This window comes from Trifolium pratense, linkage group LG4 (genome assembly GCF_020283565.1).
Source record: "Trifolium pratense cultivar HEN17-A07 linkage group LG4, ARS_RC_1.1, whole genome shotgun sequence".
NCBI lineage: Eukaryota > Viridiplantae > Streptophyta > Magnoliopsida > Fabales > Fabaceae > Trifolium > Trifolium pratense.
The window spans coordinates 25423188-25443480 of NC_060062.1; the positions used below are offsets into that span (position 1 = coordinate 25423188).

At 32.1% G+C, this 20293-nt stretch overlaps 1 protein-coding gene across 1 annotated transcript; it reads right to left on the reverse strand.

The window, feature by feature from the left end:
• Positions 1–3130: 3130 nt before the first annotated feature.
• On the reverse strand, positions 3131–11850 carry LOC123924766 (cytochrome P450 90A1-like). Its single transcript, XM_045977734.1, has 8 exons — positions 11122–11850; positions 9327–9476; positions 6849–7094; positions 4226–4315; positions 4057–4135; positions 3863–3969; positions 3474–3604; positions 3131–3386 (listed from the first exon to the last, which is right to left on the reverse strand). The coding sequence occupies exons 1-8, from the start codon at positions 11626–11628 to the stop codon at positions 3278–3280; spliced, it is 1419 nt and encodes a 472-aa protein (XP_045833690.1). The 5' UTR covers positions 11629–11850; the 3' UTR covers positions 3131–3277.
• Between the last annotated feature and the right edge of the window lie 8443 nt (positions 11851–20293).

The window sequence follows — 20293 nt, forward strand, 5'->3', positions numbered from 1 at the left end:
CCAACTCAGTATTTTCATTGGTCCCGGCAGTCCTGGCTGCCAGGACCTGCCGATAAAAAATGCTCAGAGCTTTCATAAGATACAATACTGGTGTTGCTTTCCACCTCTCTTCTTCTCTTCTTATCAGTTTGCATTTCCATGGCACTAGTATCGGGTCGGGTCGATGGTTCAGCATCAGAGAAATGGGTTGAGTTGTTAGTCTTTTTTGGGGGGTTCCGTTTTTTTTTTGGGCCGGGTCGGGTTGTCTTCTGGGTTGGTATTGATGTTGGAGTTACTCGAGTAGGCAAAGGAACAGGGTTTGGACCATCTGATATTTTTGTTTGGAAGAGATTTAAGAGATGTGGGTCCAACTTGTGAGGTTGACCAATGGGATTAGAACTTTGATTAGGTAATGATTGCTGCTTAGGAATAACTGTTTCTGTTTGGGATTGATGTTTTGAGGTATTATGGGTAATAATTGACAGGCTGTTATGGTTTGGTAGGGCATTGAATGTCATATCGGCGCTGAACTGTTTGGAAATTGTAACTGATGGGTTTTTGTTTATGGTGGAAAATTGGAATTGATAATTTGGCTCCTGGTTTTGCGTGGTGTTTCTGTTTTGTATGGTAGTGATTGGGTTTCCGTTTTGGTTGCTTTGAATGGCCATTGATTGGGCTAGGCTGGTAATTAAAGGAGATTGATTAGGAGATTGATTAGGAATTGGGTTTGGTTGTGAATTGCTTGACACGTCATCATATGCAGGACCCCCACTAGATTGTTCCGGCTGAAAGTTTGGTGGCACCGCCGTGTGCCCTCCCATCGCTGTCTCTCCGGACCCTCCCTCCTCCTTCAGCCATCTCGAGGTTACTCTTCCACCCCTTCTTCTCGGTTCTGCTCTAAGGTCTGCCGACCACCCCCTTCTACCATCATCGTTTTCCATCGCAAACCGCACTTGACACTTATTCTCAGCATGTCCCATGATCCCACATACAAAGCAAAAAACTCCTAATTTTTCATATTTGATATTCACAGTACACCACTTCCCTTCCCTATTCTTCACTTTTGCATCCTTCTTAAGCGGCAACCGAACATCAATCTTAACACGAATTCGCATAAATTCTCTCCAAAAGCTTGTATTGTTATTTTTGTCATACTCCATGAACTCACTGATATAGTTGGCTAACGTCGTCCCTACCCTCTCCTTCATTAGCCCTGTTGGTAAATTATGGACTTGGACCCACAAAGAAACATGATTCAGTGGTATCTGCTCAATCTGCATCCCTAATTGGACTCTTTCTAGCACCAACATATTATAGTCAAAAATCCATGGACTCCCATTCAGCACTTCCTCCATGTCTATCTGATGGTTGAAATGGAACAGGAAAATGCCCCTCTTTGTTTCCTTAATCGTGACTCCCATGACCGGCTTCCAAAGATCCGCCATTCTAACTTTCATGGAATTAACATGGATAGCCTTATCGCACAGAATTAAAGTAGTTAAAATTATATTTTGGTAAAGAATTATTTATGTTTGACTTGGACACATATATGGCTGAATTTGATTGGTGTTATGTCAGGATAGGGCATATACCCTCAATTTATGTGAGGGTAGAGAACTAATCACATGTAAAATATTTTAAGCTAATGATCATCTTCTTACATATGTAATATATTAATTATCTTCTATTTTCTATGATTACCACTTACTGAAATGTAATATCATCCAACAATTTTTATGTTGAGAAGAAAACAAGAGTTAGAGAACAAAAGTCAAGAATGGTTGGTATTATATGAAAAGTTCACACCAAAATATTTTGTATCTTCTTTATATATACTAGCGGGTCAGGCAAACGTATTCTGCGCCTGCCTGTGTCTAACTTATGTCCAAAAAAAAAAGATATGACTTACGTTATGGTGAGTTTGTTAATAAAAGATTTTTGTTAATACTAAAAAAAAATCAAGGGTATTGTTGGTATTATGAAAAGTCCACACCAAAACTCATGTATCCTCTTGTGATATATATATATATATATATATATATATATATATATATATATATATATATATATATATATATATATATATATATATATATATATATATTAGTATTTGAACTATTAGTCATTTGAACTATTAGATTTTATATATAGGTCCAACCCCCTTCCGATCTCATGTGTGGGGGATCGAAACGTGGTACTCCAAGTCATTTTAGTTATTTTTGAATGTATAAAAATTACTAAAAATTTTAAAATAGTAAATTTGTATTGGAGAACTTGTGTATTTTATATTAAATATTTAACTTTTTAATAAATAATTGTTTGTCAGTAAAAAATTACAATATTTTGTTGCTTGCAATACATGTTAGACAAACCCAATATCTTACCATGATTATGCCACTTATAATACCAAGTAGAGGTTGAATTCAAAAATTAGGTGGTGTTTGTTTTGGCTTTCTTCATTAGCGTTCCGTTTATATACGGCATCTTTGTTTGTAATTCTGCTTTTCTCGACCTCTGTTGGTCTTGTACAGAGACAGATTATTAATAATAATATATTTGTCGTTAAAAAAAAAGTTAAATTCAAAAATTGATCAATTGAAGGTTGGTTTCATTCTGTTTCTCTCATGTTATATGATGCATGTTTATACACCCCGTGAAGGTTTTATGCAACATGAATATGGCTTTTTTGAATGATCAGCTCTGCAACTTTCTGTTGTAAGTAAAGTTAGTGCATGAGGATTTGAACTCTTTTATGAGGGTAAGAAGTTAATGCTTATTAGATTTTATTTTTGTTGGATACTTCACTTGATGTCACCGTCGACTTGCAGGGTGCTTATTTAAAGTTAGAGATTTTTTTGTTCTGAATCGACTGGCCCAACACAAGAAATGTGGTTCTAGACTTTCACTAGGATTCGAATCTGAGACCTGGAGATTAGGAAACTTCAAGACTTAAGCTTTCACTACCATGTGGTTAATGTATCTGATTCAACCCATGTGGTTAATAAAAGTTAATGTATCTGGTTCAAATTTTAGACCATATAAATCAATTTTTGTTGACTCAATATTTTCTTATATTTAGTGCTGAAGTTAGTATTATTATTTCCCAAATCCGACATCTTATATTATAACCATAAGATGAAAAAATAACATATGAACTGCTAAACTAATAGATTTTTTTTGACAGAATGCTAAACTAATAGATATAATTGTATTATTACTTATATTTGACATTAATTAAAATTGATTAAACTCATCTACAATCGCTGCTTCCCTGTGTTGTTCTCTCCCCGCGCTTTAATTACATGACCGAATTCGATTGCACTCTACGCTTCACTATGATAGGATACCTCTTCTGCGTCCGAGTGGTTGGGAAAAACACCAACTTATCTTCTTCTGCAGGAGACCAACTGAGCCAACAATTGAAACAAAACATAAGTGATAGATACAACAAATGCTCCTATGTGAATATGCAAAGTGTTGTGATTGTATTGTACCTGTAACGAGTGACAATGCGGTGAAGAAATACCGATAGCACAACTCTGGCTAGCTCATAGCCGGGGCACAGCCGCGGCCCTCCTCCAAATGGTGTATATATATTTCCCGGGGACGTTGATTCTGATTTTCTCTGCAGTTTTCATTGTGTAAGAGTTTTATCTCGCTATTAATATTGTGCGTATTAACAGCATTTGACCGCAATCTTCCATATTAGGAATTGTGAAAATTGAAAACACTCATAATAAAAGTTTCATCTTGGTTAAGTACAAGTTAACTGAGTAGAAAGAGTAAACACTCGTTGTATTCAGGATCTGGATTAGACGCAGTAATTGTGTCACGCTACTATTCGTCTAACATTATCAAGATAAAATTAACGAGAGTGAAATACCTGCCATCTCCATGGATTGAAAGTGCGAGCATCTTTGAAATGATCGGGGTTTAGATGTACGGCACGAAATGATGCAAAGACCTTCCACCCCTTTGGAATAGTGTAGCCTATATTACAAGTAAAAAATTAAAATTCAAAATATACTATTTTTTAATTGAAATTATGTTTTGTCATGATAATATATATGCTAATACCTTTGATATTGATATCTGTCATTGCTCTCCTAAATATCCCACTTATTATATTTGCCATTCTTAAAGTTTCATTCACAACCTATATAAAAGAAACAGAACAAGATTATAGAAAAATAATTTGTTTGTATTTTTTTGTATCTAAATGGTTTTTGAATTTAAATGATCTTACACATTGAGTAAATGCCATTGACTTGTAATCTATCCACTCCAATGGTTCCTCTTGGCAACTCTTCTTTGCTCTTATTTGATCATGCTCTTCCTACCAAAACATACACAAATCCAAGTCTTTATCAAACTCCCTACTTAACAACTTAGGATTATTATGAATAATTATAATTGAAATCTTATAGTATAATTTACCACACAATGCAATTGTCAATTCTTAATTACACCAATATTATATTAATGATATATCATCGCATTTACATTAGCATCATTAGGTCAACAAAATGGTTCTCGAAAAAGTCCCACAAATGCAACTTAGTTGATACTCCCTCCGTTCTTATTTATAATTATAAGCAAAGGTCAACACAAAAAGTTGTTCTTAAATATAAGCAAAAGTTATCAAATTCAACATTATTTAACATCGTCTTTCCAATAATACCCTTTCTATCATCTTTCCAATGAGTGACTTTTCCATTTTTATTCATTTAATGTGGTTAGATAACTAAGGTTATTTTTGTCCAAGTAACTTATTTTTCACATAAAACTAGGACTCCTTAATATGTGTGAAAATAAGAATATTTGCTTATAAATTAGAATGGAGGGAGTAACTGCTATAGACATTATTTACGGGGGTTCTGAGTTCGAACCTGGGATACCTCACTTCTCCATACTTAAAATTTGCATCATTAGGTCAACAAAATGGTTCTCGAAAAAGTCCAACAAATGTAACTCAGTTAATAACTGCATTGATAACTGTCAGAGACATTATTTACGGGAGTCTGAGTTCGAACTTGGGATATATATCACTTCTCCGCACTTAAAATGTGTAAGTCTAACCACTAAACTACTTAAAAATAAATGTTCTCGAAATAAACAAAGCACTACTTCTAATGGCACTAGGGTAGGGACACAGTACATAAATCTGAGCTGCAACAAAACAGAACTGGTTCCTCCACAAAAGGCCCAACCAAGTCTTTATAAAATGGTACATAAGCCCTTGGAACCAGTTTTGAAATTTTTGTCTGAACTGAATTTTGATTACTGACACCAAAATTACTAAGCGTGCAGTTAATGCAGAGCAGTCCACAAATTTGACTTTGTAGAGAGGGAGCTTTCTTTGATGGTTTCTCTGTTCAAGCCAATGCATGAGTTTCAAGTTTTCAACCGTATTCATTCACTGCAGTGTAAAACTTTAGGGGACAGCCTTTAACTTCAAGTTTCAATATTACCGATTCAAAACTGTTTTAAGCAGAAACCAACAAAAACCACCCATCAAATCTCTTCCATTTTTTGTCTTTCACCCTCTCATTTTCTCGCTGGTCTCATACATAGGTTCTGTAGTAAAAATTAGCGGACGACTGATAAGCTAGCTTATAGCCCATGAGCTTATAGCAAATAAGCTAGTTGATTGAATTGGTAGTGTTCGTTAAAATTAACGGCTAAGCTAGCTTATAAGTATAAATGACATAAAAAAGAAATGTTTAATTAATATTTAATTTTTTGCAAGTAAAATGGCAGAGATAAAATTGGAAGAAAAAATGATAAATTATAAGCTATAAGCTCATAAGCTACTTGAAATACTATTTGAAAAATAAGCTATAAACTAGTAAAATAATCTATAATCTCTTTTTAAAAAACGTTTACCAAATAGGTCTTTTTTTTGTCATATGAGCTTATAAGTTATAAAGCTCAAAATATGGTCTTATCAAACATAGCGATAAGCGAAAATTATTTTCAGACTGATGTATTTAGTCCATATTATGAATTATTCAATAAACCTGAAAAATGAATATTTACTTATATATGAAACCGGAGAGAGTACTCTCACTCTCATAAACATGTGCATAAAAAGTTGAGTTATAACTTGTAGGTCACATAGGGTTTCCAGGAGTAGACTTCGATTATTTCTTCCGGTTATTATTATAAGCAAAAATTCATTAAAATACTTGATGTATTTAATCTATATACATCAAATACATCAGTTATTCAATTGATCTAAAAACTGAAATTTTGCCTATAATAATAATAATAATAATAATAATCAGAAGAAGAAGAAGAAGAATAAAAACATAAATCAAAATTAGCTCAATAATTGAGATCCAAAAAATAATTAGGGAAATAATATAGCTAGGGTGGGTGAAGTGGAGAGCAGCAGATAACGAAAATGAGGTTTGAAAAAGGAGACCACACCACATGAACGATGGGGATGGACATGGACACGATGGTGGGGGTGATTTTAAGGATGGGCCTATATCTATCTATCTATATAGGTCCACTACACCACCCTAGCTAAATATAAAACCAAAATAAACTAATTATAAGATCACCCCATTTTATTCATTTGTGATAATTAAATTCAGAGTTTAAATAGTTTCACGTGAATTTAGTTCAATTGGTAAGAACATTGTTGATCAGAGGTTGAGGTTCGAATCCAAAACATTTCATAGGTGAAATTCAAACCACTAAACCGCTAAGTCAAAAAATAAAATAGCTAAGTATATAAATTTGTCGAAATAAGTATTAATTTGTCAAATAAACATATTGGTTAATAGTTTTTCACAAAATTATCTAATTAGATTTCAGTAGATAAATATTTATTGAGATATTCACTAGTTTGTTTTGTGTACCTTGAGTTGTGCCAATGCTAGAGGATTCTCTGTGAGAAACTTGACCGCAAGAGTCATTATGGTAGAGGTGGTTTCATAGCCGGCGACGAGCAATGCCAACATAAAATCAACTATTTGTTCATCCGAAAACTGGTCGCCGGAAGCCAACAATGCCCCTAGCATGTCATTCTTTGTCTCGCCCATTACACTTTCTTTTCTTCTCTGCCTCACAATCAAAGTTAATGCCTCTGCCACCTTCGTTCTTGCCTACATAATGTAAAATATAATACCTTGGTCAATTAGTACTACATAATGCATTAACAATAAATAAAGTGCGGCCTCATAGATTACACTCTAAATTATATTGTCGTAGAGTGTAAGGGTGTGGTGAGTAGCAATTATAGGTGAAGTTAACGTACTCTTTTAAAATTAATTTTAAGTGTTAAGTTTATGTTTGACAACATAATCCACATCTACATGTACATGCCTGAACATGGGTTTAGGTTTTGCCCAAAATTCAAATCGGGGTATCCAGAGACCGGTTGGTGCTAATCCGCGTCGACGAGAGACTTGGAATCCAATAATGGAGGTATTGAATAAGCGGTTACATTCGTGGACTAGTCGTCATCTTTCTTTCAGCGGTAGAGTCACTCTTATCAATTCGGTCCTAACAAGTATGCCATTATGTTTTTTCTCATTCTTCAAGGCTCCTCGATGTGTTCCAAAAGGAATAGAGAAAATTCAGAGGAATTTTTTGTGGGGTGGCGGTGTAGAAGATAAGAAACTTTGTTGGGTTAAATGGGAGCAGATTTGTTTACCCAATGAGAAAGGGGGTTTAGGGGTAAAAAATCTCGAACTCTTTAACTTGACCTTGTTGAGCAAATGGAAGTGGCGGTTCTTGAATCATGATAATGCCATTTGGACCGAGTTGCTGCGTCACAGGTATGGTAACTCACCTTCTCCGCTATTGGGCTGTCATGATATTATAGCATGTCGTAATTCATCCTTATGGTGGCGTGATATCATCGGTTCGGGGAAATGTTGTAGTTCTAGTTGGTTTAAGTCCAACATCGGTTGTTGTGTTGGTAATGGTAATGATATAGAATTCTGGAATTTCAAATGATTTGGGTCTCAAGCATTGTGTGATTTGTTTCCCGATTTGTATGTTCATGAGGCAGACAAATATGCAAAGGTGGCTGAGCGTTTGGATAACTCTGTTACGGTACCACGATGGAGATGGAGCTGGCTTGCTCGGTTGGATGAGAATGATGAGCAGCGGCTTTTGGAACTTGAAGTGTTGTTTTCTGGTTTTTCTTTCCAGTCGACCGCTCTAAATCATTGGCGTTGGATACCAGACGTTAACGGTATTTTTTCGGTGAAATCCATCTATGCTAGTTTATTATCTTCAAGGCAGGCCGAACTTTGGATAACAAGGTGTTAGATGTTATACAACGGTTATGGAGAACGGATGTACCATCTAAAATTAGTTTTTTTTTGGGTGGAGGTTAATTTTAAACAAATTACCAACAAGGGCCGCTCTTCATCGCAGAGGTATATTATTTAATCCCCATGATCTGCCATGTGTTTTTTGTTTCCAGCATATTGAGGATAGTGCACACCTTTTCTTCTGGTGCCATTTTAGTAATGGAGTATGGAACAAAGTTTTATCTTGGTTTCAAAACTCTCTTCCTTTGGGAGCGGCAAGAATCGACCATTTTATGGTCTTTGGCGAGTTGTTCAATGTTAAAGATAAGGGGCGTATTCGTCATTTGGTTTGGTTGGCCACCACTTGGAATTTATGGAAAGTCCGAAACGTTATTTTCAACGGTGGCATTATGGATGCGTCGGCGCTTTTGGAAGAGATTAAACTTACTTCTTGGTTATGGTTCTCCTGTCGGTTTGGTCGTAAAGCTTGTATTCCTTTTTCTAGTTGGTGTTTAGACAACTGTCGTGTATCCATAATTCTTGAGTTATTTGTTCTTTGTTGTAAGAGTCTGAATACCCCCTTATTTTATAATATAATATCATTTACTTTAAAAAAAAAATCATGCTCCATTATTAGTTTAAGAAATATAACTTTATTATATTACTAATAAATATGATTTTTAAACATTTTAATTTTATATATAATGACGGAGAAATCTTAACACATCATGGATATGGATTCTCAAATTTTAACCCCAACAAAAAAATAGAGTTGAGTTAACAAAAATTGTAACGAACCGGGGACACGAGTGGATGGGGCATAATCCACCTGTGCATACCTAGTTGAGTTAGATCCAAAGGGAGAGTAAAAATGATTTAGTGTATGTTTAATATCACCATAGATATGTCAGAATCACCACGCTGAGTTAATGTAATTCTAACATATCCACCATGACACAAACATAGACTTAATGGAGACAAAATTGTTCAAAAAGCAAGATAGATGTATGTATGAGATATTGATGGTGGAAAAAAACAAAGAAATTGAAATGCACGTGTGTAGTAGTACTATACCTTGATTGCTCTACGGTAGGTACTAGAGAGTAATGGTAAGGGAAGTGTGAAAAATCCTTCAATCACGAGAACGTACTCTTTCCTCAAAGTCTCAGTCCATTCACCTGGATCAAAACTCATCAGCTGCTTCACTGTCAACTCAAATGTTATCTGCAACCAAAAATACTAACATTATGCTAAAAACAACTATCCCTAATATCAACATCATTTCACCAATATTCACTTTATATTTAGGGGTCCAAAAAGTAGTAGTATTAAATAAATATACCATGAAATTGAATTTTTCCAATGTTGTAATTGATATGGGCTATCTGATTTCTCATCTTGAAATTATTTTACTTTATAAAATTTATATTTTGATCTCAAATCTAAGATGATAATTAATCATTTAGGGTTTATTTGGTTGAGTGAAAAAGAAGGAGGGAAAAAAATTACAGAAATCAATAAATGAATTTGAACTAAAGTTGGTCTAAATTCATTAATTGGTTTGCGTAATTTTCTTTTCTTCTTATTTCTTTTCACTCAACCAAACAAACCAAGCGTTTGACACACCTCTAATTCTATCTTTTTTCATTTTTGTAATAGTTTCTAATACCATGCTCAAAGTTTTGTGACCACACAAGAAATGTTATGAGAGGAAGTACCATATGTTAGTTTAATCAAAATAACATGCGGCACACACCACAAATTCTTTCTACATGTGCAAGGTGTATAAGCTATAGTTTATAATTTATATAGGGAATGATTATATTCTTTGATGCTATAAAGTTTAGCTAATGTGGGCCTTGTATTTATCCATAGAGTTTGATACACTATTGACTATACATACTTAGGCTTGGAATCTAAGTCATAATCGAACACCGGTTTCACTATACCATCACACATAAATCTCAATCACATGCCAACATAATCAGTTCATAAATTGATTAATCTACTAATCAATCCAAAATTAGATAAAGAAAGATTCGGATGAACTTTGGGTGCACAAAACTGATCCACTCACTTCCTCTCACGCCCCTGCCCACCAAATTTGTGCTATATTATGAAAATATATGTCTATAAAACACAATATTTTATGTTTTTTACTTTTAAATATAAATTTCATCTTATTTATAATCCATTTCATTTTTCTTAAGGAATATAATCTATTCATGTTTTTGCCTTTTCATGTATATATATCTTTAAAAAAATGTGTATTTTTACTGAAATATTGTGAGTGTTTTTTGAAAACCGATGATTTTCACCGATTAAAATAAGTATAAAACATCACTTGACCAAAAAAGAAATATAAAACATCCAAAAATAATTTAAAATAATTTTACAATATACTTTTAGACTTTTAAATAGCTAATTACATCACTTGTCAAAAAAGAAAATATTCTTACAAAACTACCTAGTTAGTAATTTTCATAATTTCTAACTTGTATCAAACATGAATGCATAAAATACTTATATAAAACATATGACTTATGTAAAATAAGTTATAAACATACTCTATGATTACATACTTAATATAAAATAAATGCTTATACAAATACTAAGCACTTAATAAAGTTTTTTTTGGGGGTTAAAAACACTTAATAAAGTTGTTCATCCAACGTAAATATTTTTTATAACATTAAAAAAAAAAAAAAAAAAACTCTGATTATCTTAAATATTAAAGAAAGATTCTCTTTCTTAGTTTACTGAATGACCAAATACAGTAATCATTCAATATACTTAAAAAAATGAATATTTACTTATATTTAATATCGAAGAGACTACCATATTAAGTAGTAATGGGTAGCTGGCTAACCTTCTTGGCCTCCTCCATGAGCAAAACCCGGTCGGACCAACAATCCAAATTAAGCCGAATAAGCCGATCAATATCAACAAGAAGATGATCTTTAATAATAGAAGAATTAGCAAAACTCATAGTAAGTGAATGCATTCTCTTATGTAAAGAACCTTTCATAAGAAGCAAAGAATGTTTTCCCAAAAGATTCGATATTGAACCGGGATAACTACATTCAAATAGCTTCCCTTCATTCATTAAAATAAACCGGTTCGTTTCCGGGTCAGCTGAAAAAACCGTCGGTTCACCAAATACATGTGTTGTGAAAATTGAACCGTACCGGTTCACTCTTTTGTCTATGAAAGGTTCTGGGTTGTCGGTTTTGTAAGCTGAGATAAGCTGGAAGGTTTCTCCTATAAAGGGTAGTCCTAAACTTCCCGGCGGGAGATTGTGTCGCCGCCGGCGAGTTCTCCGGTGAAGGTAGAAAAGAACTGTAAAGATGATAACAAAGTAGAGTATAGTTTCCATAAGATGAAAATAGAGAGTTGTAGTAGTAAATTGTGTTGTATATGTGAATATGTGTATATATAAAGATGAGAGAGAGAGAGAGAGAGAGAGAGAGAGAGAGAGAGAGAGAGATTAATGGAGGGGGAGAAGTGAAGGTAGCACACGGGGGGGTATTGAAAGAGAATCTACTGTAAAAGGGAAGAAGGGATATTAATGGCAGAAGAAATTAATGTTGGATATTTTTGTATGTATATCTGACACCAAGTCTTTCTTTGCTCTGTTTTTTTAACTTGGATTTGCACTTTGATATTTTACAGTGGATGATAAAATAGTTACTGCATTTTTAGTGATAGATTTTGTTTTAACAAATTATTATTGAGTCGGTTTTTTCTAATTAACTCTATCATAAATTGAGGGTATAGTTTTATGCTGATGTGGCACTAATGAAATTCACCCAGATATATTTAAGTCAAACATAATTAATTTTTTACTATAAAGTAATTTTGACTACTTTTATTATGGTCAAAAAAACTTTCAATTTATCTTCGTTATGATTTCACCTTCAGATTCGTTCTCTGATTTCACCTTCAAGCTTCAGATTCGTTCTTTGTATGGAATCTTCAAGCTTCAGATTTGTTCTCTGATTTCACCTTCATTCAACCATCTCCTCAGATTCATTCAACCTCCAACTTTACAAATTAGCCAATTTTAAATCAATCGACAAAGCGATTCTGATTCTGGAACAAATAAAAAATAAAAAATTGAATGAGCGAAGTGATTCCGATTCGATTCTGGAACAAATAGAGAATAGAAAATAAAATCAATGTTACCTAGACGAATCCGATTCTGGAACAAACGTAGCCGATGATGGAGAAGTGATACCGGAAGAGGTGAATGAGCGTTTGAAGGTTGAAGGAAGGGCAAGAAGAAGCGACAATTGCAGAAGAAGAGAAACCGCGACGGTGACGACAATTGCAGAAGAGAAGAAGCGGCGACGGCGAAGAAGTGTCTTGTTGAAGGAAGTATCACAAGTGAAGCGGAAAATTTGGTGGCCGATGATAAGAATGGAGAAAGAAGCGGTGAAAATTTGGTGGTTGAAGCTTGCTGTGATGAAATTTGATGGTAAAGTGAGGCGTTTACACAAATAGCCTAAAATATAATTAAATAAAATTAGTAACCTAAAATATAATTAATTGAAAATAAATGTAGTCAAAATTACTTTGTGTTAAAATATTATTTATGTTTGACTTAGATACATGTGGATGAATTTCATTGGTGTCACATCAGCATAAGACATATGCTCTCAATTTATGTGAGGGTAGAGAAGTAGTCACCAAATAAAAATACTAAGTCAGCGTTAAAAACAAACGTGACAGTGATTCAGTCAGCAGATATAAAAATGTTAGTTTTTTGTGTGATGTGTCGAATGAGAGATTAAAAAGATATGAATTTAATACTCCATCCGGTCCTAATAGTCTAGATACATCAATATTTTAATATATCTAAAAAGTGAAAGTTTTCTTATATTAAGGACCGGATGAAGTATTATAGAGGCAAAAGAATGAAATTTTTTAGGGCCTACAACTCAAAATCACCAAGTTATAAGTATGAAAAGCACACTTTTCCCGGAAAAATATGACAAGTCATCATTCTGTGAACACCTAACAGAGGACACATCATCAAATGCATGTCATGTCATCGTTTTTATATGACATGTTTGAATGAAGGACTAAAATGAAACTAAATGATTTTTTTTTTCAGGACTAAAACCTAAATTCGCACGTATTTTAGGGATGAAAAACACATTTTGCATTTAATTCTTTTTTTTTCTCATAAACAGTTTCTTCAAGTGAATTTGTCTAAAATGACTCTGAGAAAGATTAGAGGTGCATGGTTTCTCAATGATGATCACAATTGGCATCAATCCAAGGTGCAAATCTTATCAATTACTAGACTTCCAATCATGATAATGGATGGAGAATTTCTTTGGGTATTAGTTAGGGTGTACGCGGATTAGAAAATGAATTTGTAGAAATGAAAGGTGAAGGAATATAAATAGAGTGTAAAAAAATTTACCGTTGCATTTACCGATGGTATGTACTCTTAATAAATTATTAAACTGGCCACACTTACTTGCGCCCTGGACCGTCAATAAATTATGAGCACACTTTCTGATAGTTTAGACTTAAACAAATATAATAAATTTGTCATGATTTAATTGGCAGTTTAAACAACCAATAAATTTTAAAAAATTGGTGTTAGATTTATTTTGGCGGAAAAAATCGGAAGAAAGTTTATATGTTTTCGCCAAAAAAAAATATTTTGTGATGTAGCAAGGATTATGAATTTTGACAAAAAAATTAAAATAAACTTAGGATTAAAATAAACTGAAAATTGGGGGGAGTTTGCAGTTGGTTGAGATTATAACATATAAAAATAATAGATTTGAATATCAAATGAAAAAGGCGATAAAGTTGTTTCGAATCTTTTTCCTATTACTATTTAGTAATTGTTGTCATACATCACAATTCATTCTTAATATCACGACGAACTAACAGAAAAATAGTTAAGATCAGTGTCCTGCCTCATAACTAGGGCAGGCTAGGCCTTGATAGGCCTGAGCCTGGCCTACGGCCTATCAAATGTTATTTATTTTGGTCTGTTCTGAGCTTTTTTAAAGCCTGTTCTGGCCTTGTAGCCTATTTAAAAGCCTGTGTTACATAAAAGTCTTTATATAGTCTTTTTAAATAGGCTAAACAGGTCTTAAAAGTCTATTTCACATTTAAATTTTTATAATTTCTTCAACATTAAGAAAAAGTTAATAAAATGATTAGCACAATAATTAAAAGTTAATAAAATAACAAATATGATTAAATAATAATATATTTTTTCTTTTGCAAAAAAAAAATATAAATAATAATATTATATAAATAATAATAATTAAATATAAACAGGCCAGCCTATCAGGCTTTGTAGGTTTTTTAAGAAGCATGAGTCTGACCTATTTATGTAAACAGGCTTTTTTCAAAGCTTAAGCCTGACATTTTTTATAAACAGGTCAGGCCAGGCCATGCTTACATAGGCCAGGTCGAAGGCGCCTGTAGGCCGCCTGACCTATTCCAAACTCTACTCATAACCCTATTCGTTAATAACAATGTCCTAATGTCTTAGGAAAGTCCAAAATTATTTAAAGCATTAAAGTACATTAATTCTAGAGTCAGAATCAAAAGTTCTATGTGTCTTAAACAACTACTTGATCTATTCTTCAATTGCTCTTTTGTTAAAGGTGTGTGGGAAACTATATATAGATGTTTAGGACAGAGTTTACCGGCAGACTTGGAAGGGTGAAATCACTTTTTATCTTTTGGTTCTTTGGTTAAATAAAAAAAAGGTAATCAGATTCGTCATTTGATTTGGCTAGCCACTACATGGTGTTTATGGAAGCTTAGAAATAATGTTGTTTTTAATGGAGTCTTACCGGATGCTTCCAAACTTGTAGATGATATTAAAACTTTTTCTTGGTTTTGGTTTAGGGGTCGTTTTGGCCGTAAGTTCTCTTTCTCTTTTTCTGAATGGTGTTTAGATCCTATTGTATGTCTTCAAAGCATACTATAATTTACTTTATATTATGAGAGATTGAGTACCCTTTTGTACTCCTTTATAATATATTGTTTGCTTATCAAAAGAAAAAAACTACTTGTTTGAATAACTATGCTAGTTTGAATTCCAAAGTTAGGGTTAGTCCTCATTTATTACTTAAAATCAATTCACAAATATGTTTGCTTATGAAAAACATTAAACAAAGAAATATACAAATTAGATGGTTCAAATAAATCTAGGAAAGTTCATCTAATTAACTTAACCTAAGGAATTTAATTACTAACAAGGAAAGTTCATAAAAGTTGAATATCATTTTTAAGTCAAACTTTTTATATTTGTTACTAACAAGTACCTTAAGAACACTCTTTAGCATATTCTCCTTGTATTCATTTAGGATTAGTCTTTAATAAATTGTTTTCATTGATATTCATTCTAGAAATTCTATTTACTATATACTAGTACTCCCTCCGGTCTTATATATAAGGAACATTTTTGAGAAAAAAAATTGATCTTTTTTATAAGAAACACTCTAAATTTATTATTTATTAAATAGATAATTCATTATATACCATTATTAAATTGTATAAAATGCAACATATTTCAATGTTATACATTAATTACAAAATACATTCTCAATGTTAGTTTTAGAATAACACATAACATTTTAGAATTTTTAATAAAAAAAATAAGTCTCCTTGATATGTGTGTTTTTCTCGATGTGTTTCTTATATATAGGACCGGAGAGAGTGAGATATTTAATTTCTTTGTGTGCATGCAGTTGCCGACATTTTTTTTCTCTATCAAAATTAAAGACCACGAAGAAGCTTAAAAGAAAATTGTACGTATAAAAGGACATGTACATTTCTTAAATTTATGAACTTGTTTAGCTTGTTTGGTTACCAAGAAAACAATTTATGAGGTCCCCCAATGTAAAACTTTTTTTTCTTTTCAATTGATGGCACCACAAGCAATGGCCAAACGGGTTGTAATTATACACTAGTTGGTCACTAAGATGCTCATGTCTCTCTTTTAAAGATCAAAATTAAAAGACCACGTTTTCTTATCGAGTTCCCACTTCCCACAAACAATTTACTCTCCCTAATCCTATGGGACTTGGATCAAATTCAAGTTTTAATAATTACAAAATTATTGAGGATATATAATATGCATCTCACATTTTATTTTTAGGGTTATCTTAATTGTGCTCTAAGTATTTAAATATAGAAACATTATACTCCATCCGTCCCTATTTATAAGAGTTAGTTTGTCAAAACACGAGTTTTAAGAAAATTGGCTTCACACATTAATTTTCATAAAATTTTAACAAGAAAAATTTTATAAGAGCTAGTTTGAAAAAACATGAGTTTCCAAGAACAAATTTCTACATTTGTCAAAAAAAAATTCTACATTTATCTCTCCTTAATATGTGTGTCCTAATTTTATTTTATTTTATCCTTTTCTCCCTTATGTTAGCATTTTTCTTATTTTTTTATCATTTTTTTATTCATATTTATATTGACACTAATTCTGTGGAAGATGTCTTCAACTCTTGGTACAAATTTGGGTTTGATCAATGCAAGTATTTTTTTAACCAAATAAATTTAATTCATATCATTAACTAATAAATGTTCAATACATAAGGGAATAATCTCGAATCTATGAAAATTAGCTCAAATATTCAAAGTGTGGTTATTAAAATATATTTTTTTTGATAAGCAAAAATTGAATTATAAGGAGTACAAAGGGTACCCAACCCTTACAATTCTTATAGCAACCATTACATGCTAATAATGCATTTTAAAGGATCCTTACACCAATCTGAAAAAACACAAGAAGACTTACTAGCTATTTTACCTATAAACCAAAACCATGAAATATAAATAATCTTGTCTTCTAAGGCTTTCCAATTAATAGCTTCTCCTCTAAAAACCACATTGTTACGCGCACGCCATATACACCAAGTGGTGGCCAACCAAATAACGTGACGAGCTTTTTCATATTTCTTATTTTTCAATAAAGCTCCAAAAGAGGAAAAATGTTTTCACCCGTCATCAAAAGAAATGAAATCCACATTCATCCATTTAAAAATCCGCTTCCACAACTTTTGAGAAAAAGAGCAATTAAAATATTTATAATACTAGTTAATTTTGCGGAAACAATTGCAAGTTTTAAGATAAAAAATATATTGGAAAGTTGATATCAATTCAATTACTCCTATATATCTAATTGCTCTCTCAACATGGTAAAACTTGTGAATATTCTTAAAGCTTTTGATGCGAAGGTTAATCCTCTTAATAAGACTCCTATAAAATTAGCTTAAAATAGAATTTGTGGCATCCTCTTATAATATATTGGATAAAATACAATTTACATGGAGTAGTTCATGGTAGTCCAGACATTTTAGTTTGTGGAGGTGTGTTCAAAGATTATCAAACTATTTTTTTAGGTTGTTATATTTTCAATCTTGGACTTTCCTTTTCTCTTCATGCAAAGATGATGGGAGCTATTTTGACCATTATAATTGCTTTTGATAAGGGTTGACATCATATCTTGAAAGAATGTCCTAATGACGTCGTTTAGCGACATCCTTTATTTATTAATAGAAAAATATGGTCAGACCAAAATGTATGAATAATGTACCAAAGTCAACTGAATCACTCAATTTGAAACGGTGAAAGTACTAATTGACATAAATTTCAACATAAAAATATATTTTTTATACTTTTTCAAAAATTATACTTTTATAAGCAGTTTTATAATAAATTATCTTAAAAAATTTATAATATTACATAAAAATTCTATTTATTTGTGTAAGTTATTTTTTACTACTTTCTCTGATCCTATATATAAAAAACATGTTACTTTTTAAATTTATTGTGAAATTGATATAGCTAGACAATAATATAATATAAATACATAAATTTTATAATGAATGTAAAAAATATGTTTCTTATGTTTCAATGGGATCGTGAGTCTTGTTTGAGATGAGATGAAATCATGAAATGAGATTGAGTGGAGTATCACAATTCACAATTGCATTTGCATGAGACGGATGGACAGAAGTCAGCTACGAAACACGAGGTCTGCATCGTACGCGTCCTCTCATCTCACACTTCCCAATGTATCCATCCACTTGCCCGCACGAATGGCTCTGTCAGTACTTGCACGTGTGCTTCATATTTCTTTTCATTTTTTTATATCAATTCATCAATCACTACCCTATATTTTGTGGGACCCTTTTACCACTGCCAAATCTCCATCTCTCTCACGTGCAATCAACTCACACATTTGGCTACTGCCATGTTTCGGAGTAGAAATTTGAGAGAGGATTCTGTCAAGTTAAAAAATACTGCCTCCGTCTCATATTATAAGCAAAAAAAATCACTTTTTCATTTCCTAAATTATAAGCAAAAAAAACTAACTTTTATTATTTTCAAGATAAACTTTTATTTAATTTACTCTCTCTCTTCTTTTCCCCATAATCAATAACCAATAAAAACTGTTTTTACATTTTCCCATGAAACTTATTTCAACAAACACACAAAAAGTCAACCTTGAAATTATCATATTTTACTTTTCTTAATAAGTGTGAAAATATTTTTTTTACCTATATTATGGGACGGAGGGAGTAAATTGAGGAAAATGAAATAGGATCTGTTCTCTAGAAATTGGATCCATGGCAGCAGTTTGTGTTGAGTTCTCTCTCATTTTTTAATTTAACGGTTGTTTATTAATAAAGAAAAAAGAAAAAGCATATAAAAGAGAGAAAGAGATAAGTCGATGAAGGAAATACATGAGAAATTTTTTTTGGAGATGATTCAGATCCATGAGACGTATGTGTGAATTTGACTTAAATTTATCTATTTGTGCAGTGGAGGATTAAAAATTTATGTATTTGCGCTGCGGATCCTTTTTTTTTTTTTTTAAGTGATCAAATGCGTGAAAGAGTATTCTGATAATCAATCGGCTTTGTCTAACATGCATCATTTGATTAAGTGGTGCATGGTGAACAAGTTAGCAATTATATTATAACGAATACGAATTTTATAAAATCCACCGTTGGATTGAAAGTTTATATCGTATAGATCATCTATAAATTTTTTGAAAAAAATTGAAAATCATTTAATATGTCATCGAGACCCATTAAAATTAACGGTAGTTAATAAAAAATCATAAACCGTTAATCTTGATGGGTCTCAATGACGTATCAAATGATTTTCAATTTTTTTCAATTTTTTTATAGATAATCTATACGATATAAACTTTCAATCCAATGGTAAATTTTATAAAATTCGTATTCGTTATAATGTTATCATACACTTGTGCACCGTGGAAGACTTTCTCGACTTCTGCATGTTAGACTTGCCCTAATCAATATTATGCTTAGCATTTTTAACTTTCTACACTAGATACTATAGATTTTTTGAAAAGTTCAAATGGTGATTCATAATAGGAGAATGTTAACTTGTGCCCTTAAGGGCACATGTTAAGAAGCTAAATGTGGAAAACATTTATTGAAATTGTGGTGTATTCAATTATCTAATCATTAAATTCTTTGTATCATTAAATACTATATTTCTATTTTTAGGTAGCTTAACATGTGCCCTAAGGGCACAAGTTAACATAACCCTTCGTAATAATATTGTCTCTTCAATATCTATAGATATAGTTTTATGAAGAATTGATTTTGTCAATAAAAAAAACAAGCCGTATAATTTGTTGTCTTTTCATTCATGTGTGTGTATATATAGTACTAGTAGTATATAATGGAGGAGCATATCCTAGCTCACATTATTTGATTCATTTGTTTTTGACGTTTTCCTTCTTTTGCTATCTTCCACAACATTACTCATACATCGCATTCTATCTACACTTATTCCATTTGGCTACCTATCAAGAGCACTTTCAAGTTGGAGTCATCCTATACTAGCTAGTGAGTGACTTTCAATTATTTCAAATTCCATCTACCATTTTATAGCTATTTTTTTTTTCTTTTTATAGCTACTTCTTAATTTTTATTTAAATAATTTCTCTATATTAAATATATTATATAGTATATACTACACGAGTCCATACATGCATGTTT

Bases quoted from the DNA above. Each gene is read 5' to 3' on its own strand.
- LOC123924766 (XM_045977734.1), bottom strand. From the start codon at position 11,628: ATGGAAACTATACTCTACTTTGTTATCATCTTTACAGTTCTTTTCTAC. The intron at 7,095-9,326 runs GTATAGTACTAC...TACATTATGTAG, and splicing joins CCTACCGTAGAGCAATCAAG to GCAAGAACGAAGGTGGCAGA. The intron at 4,316-6,848 runs GTACACAAAACA...ATGTTTTGGTAG, and splicing joins TAGCATTGGCACAACTCAAG to GAAGAGCATGATCAAATAAG.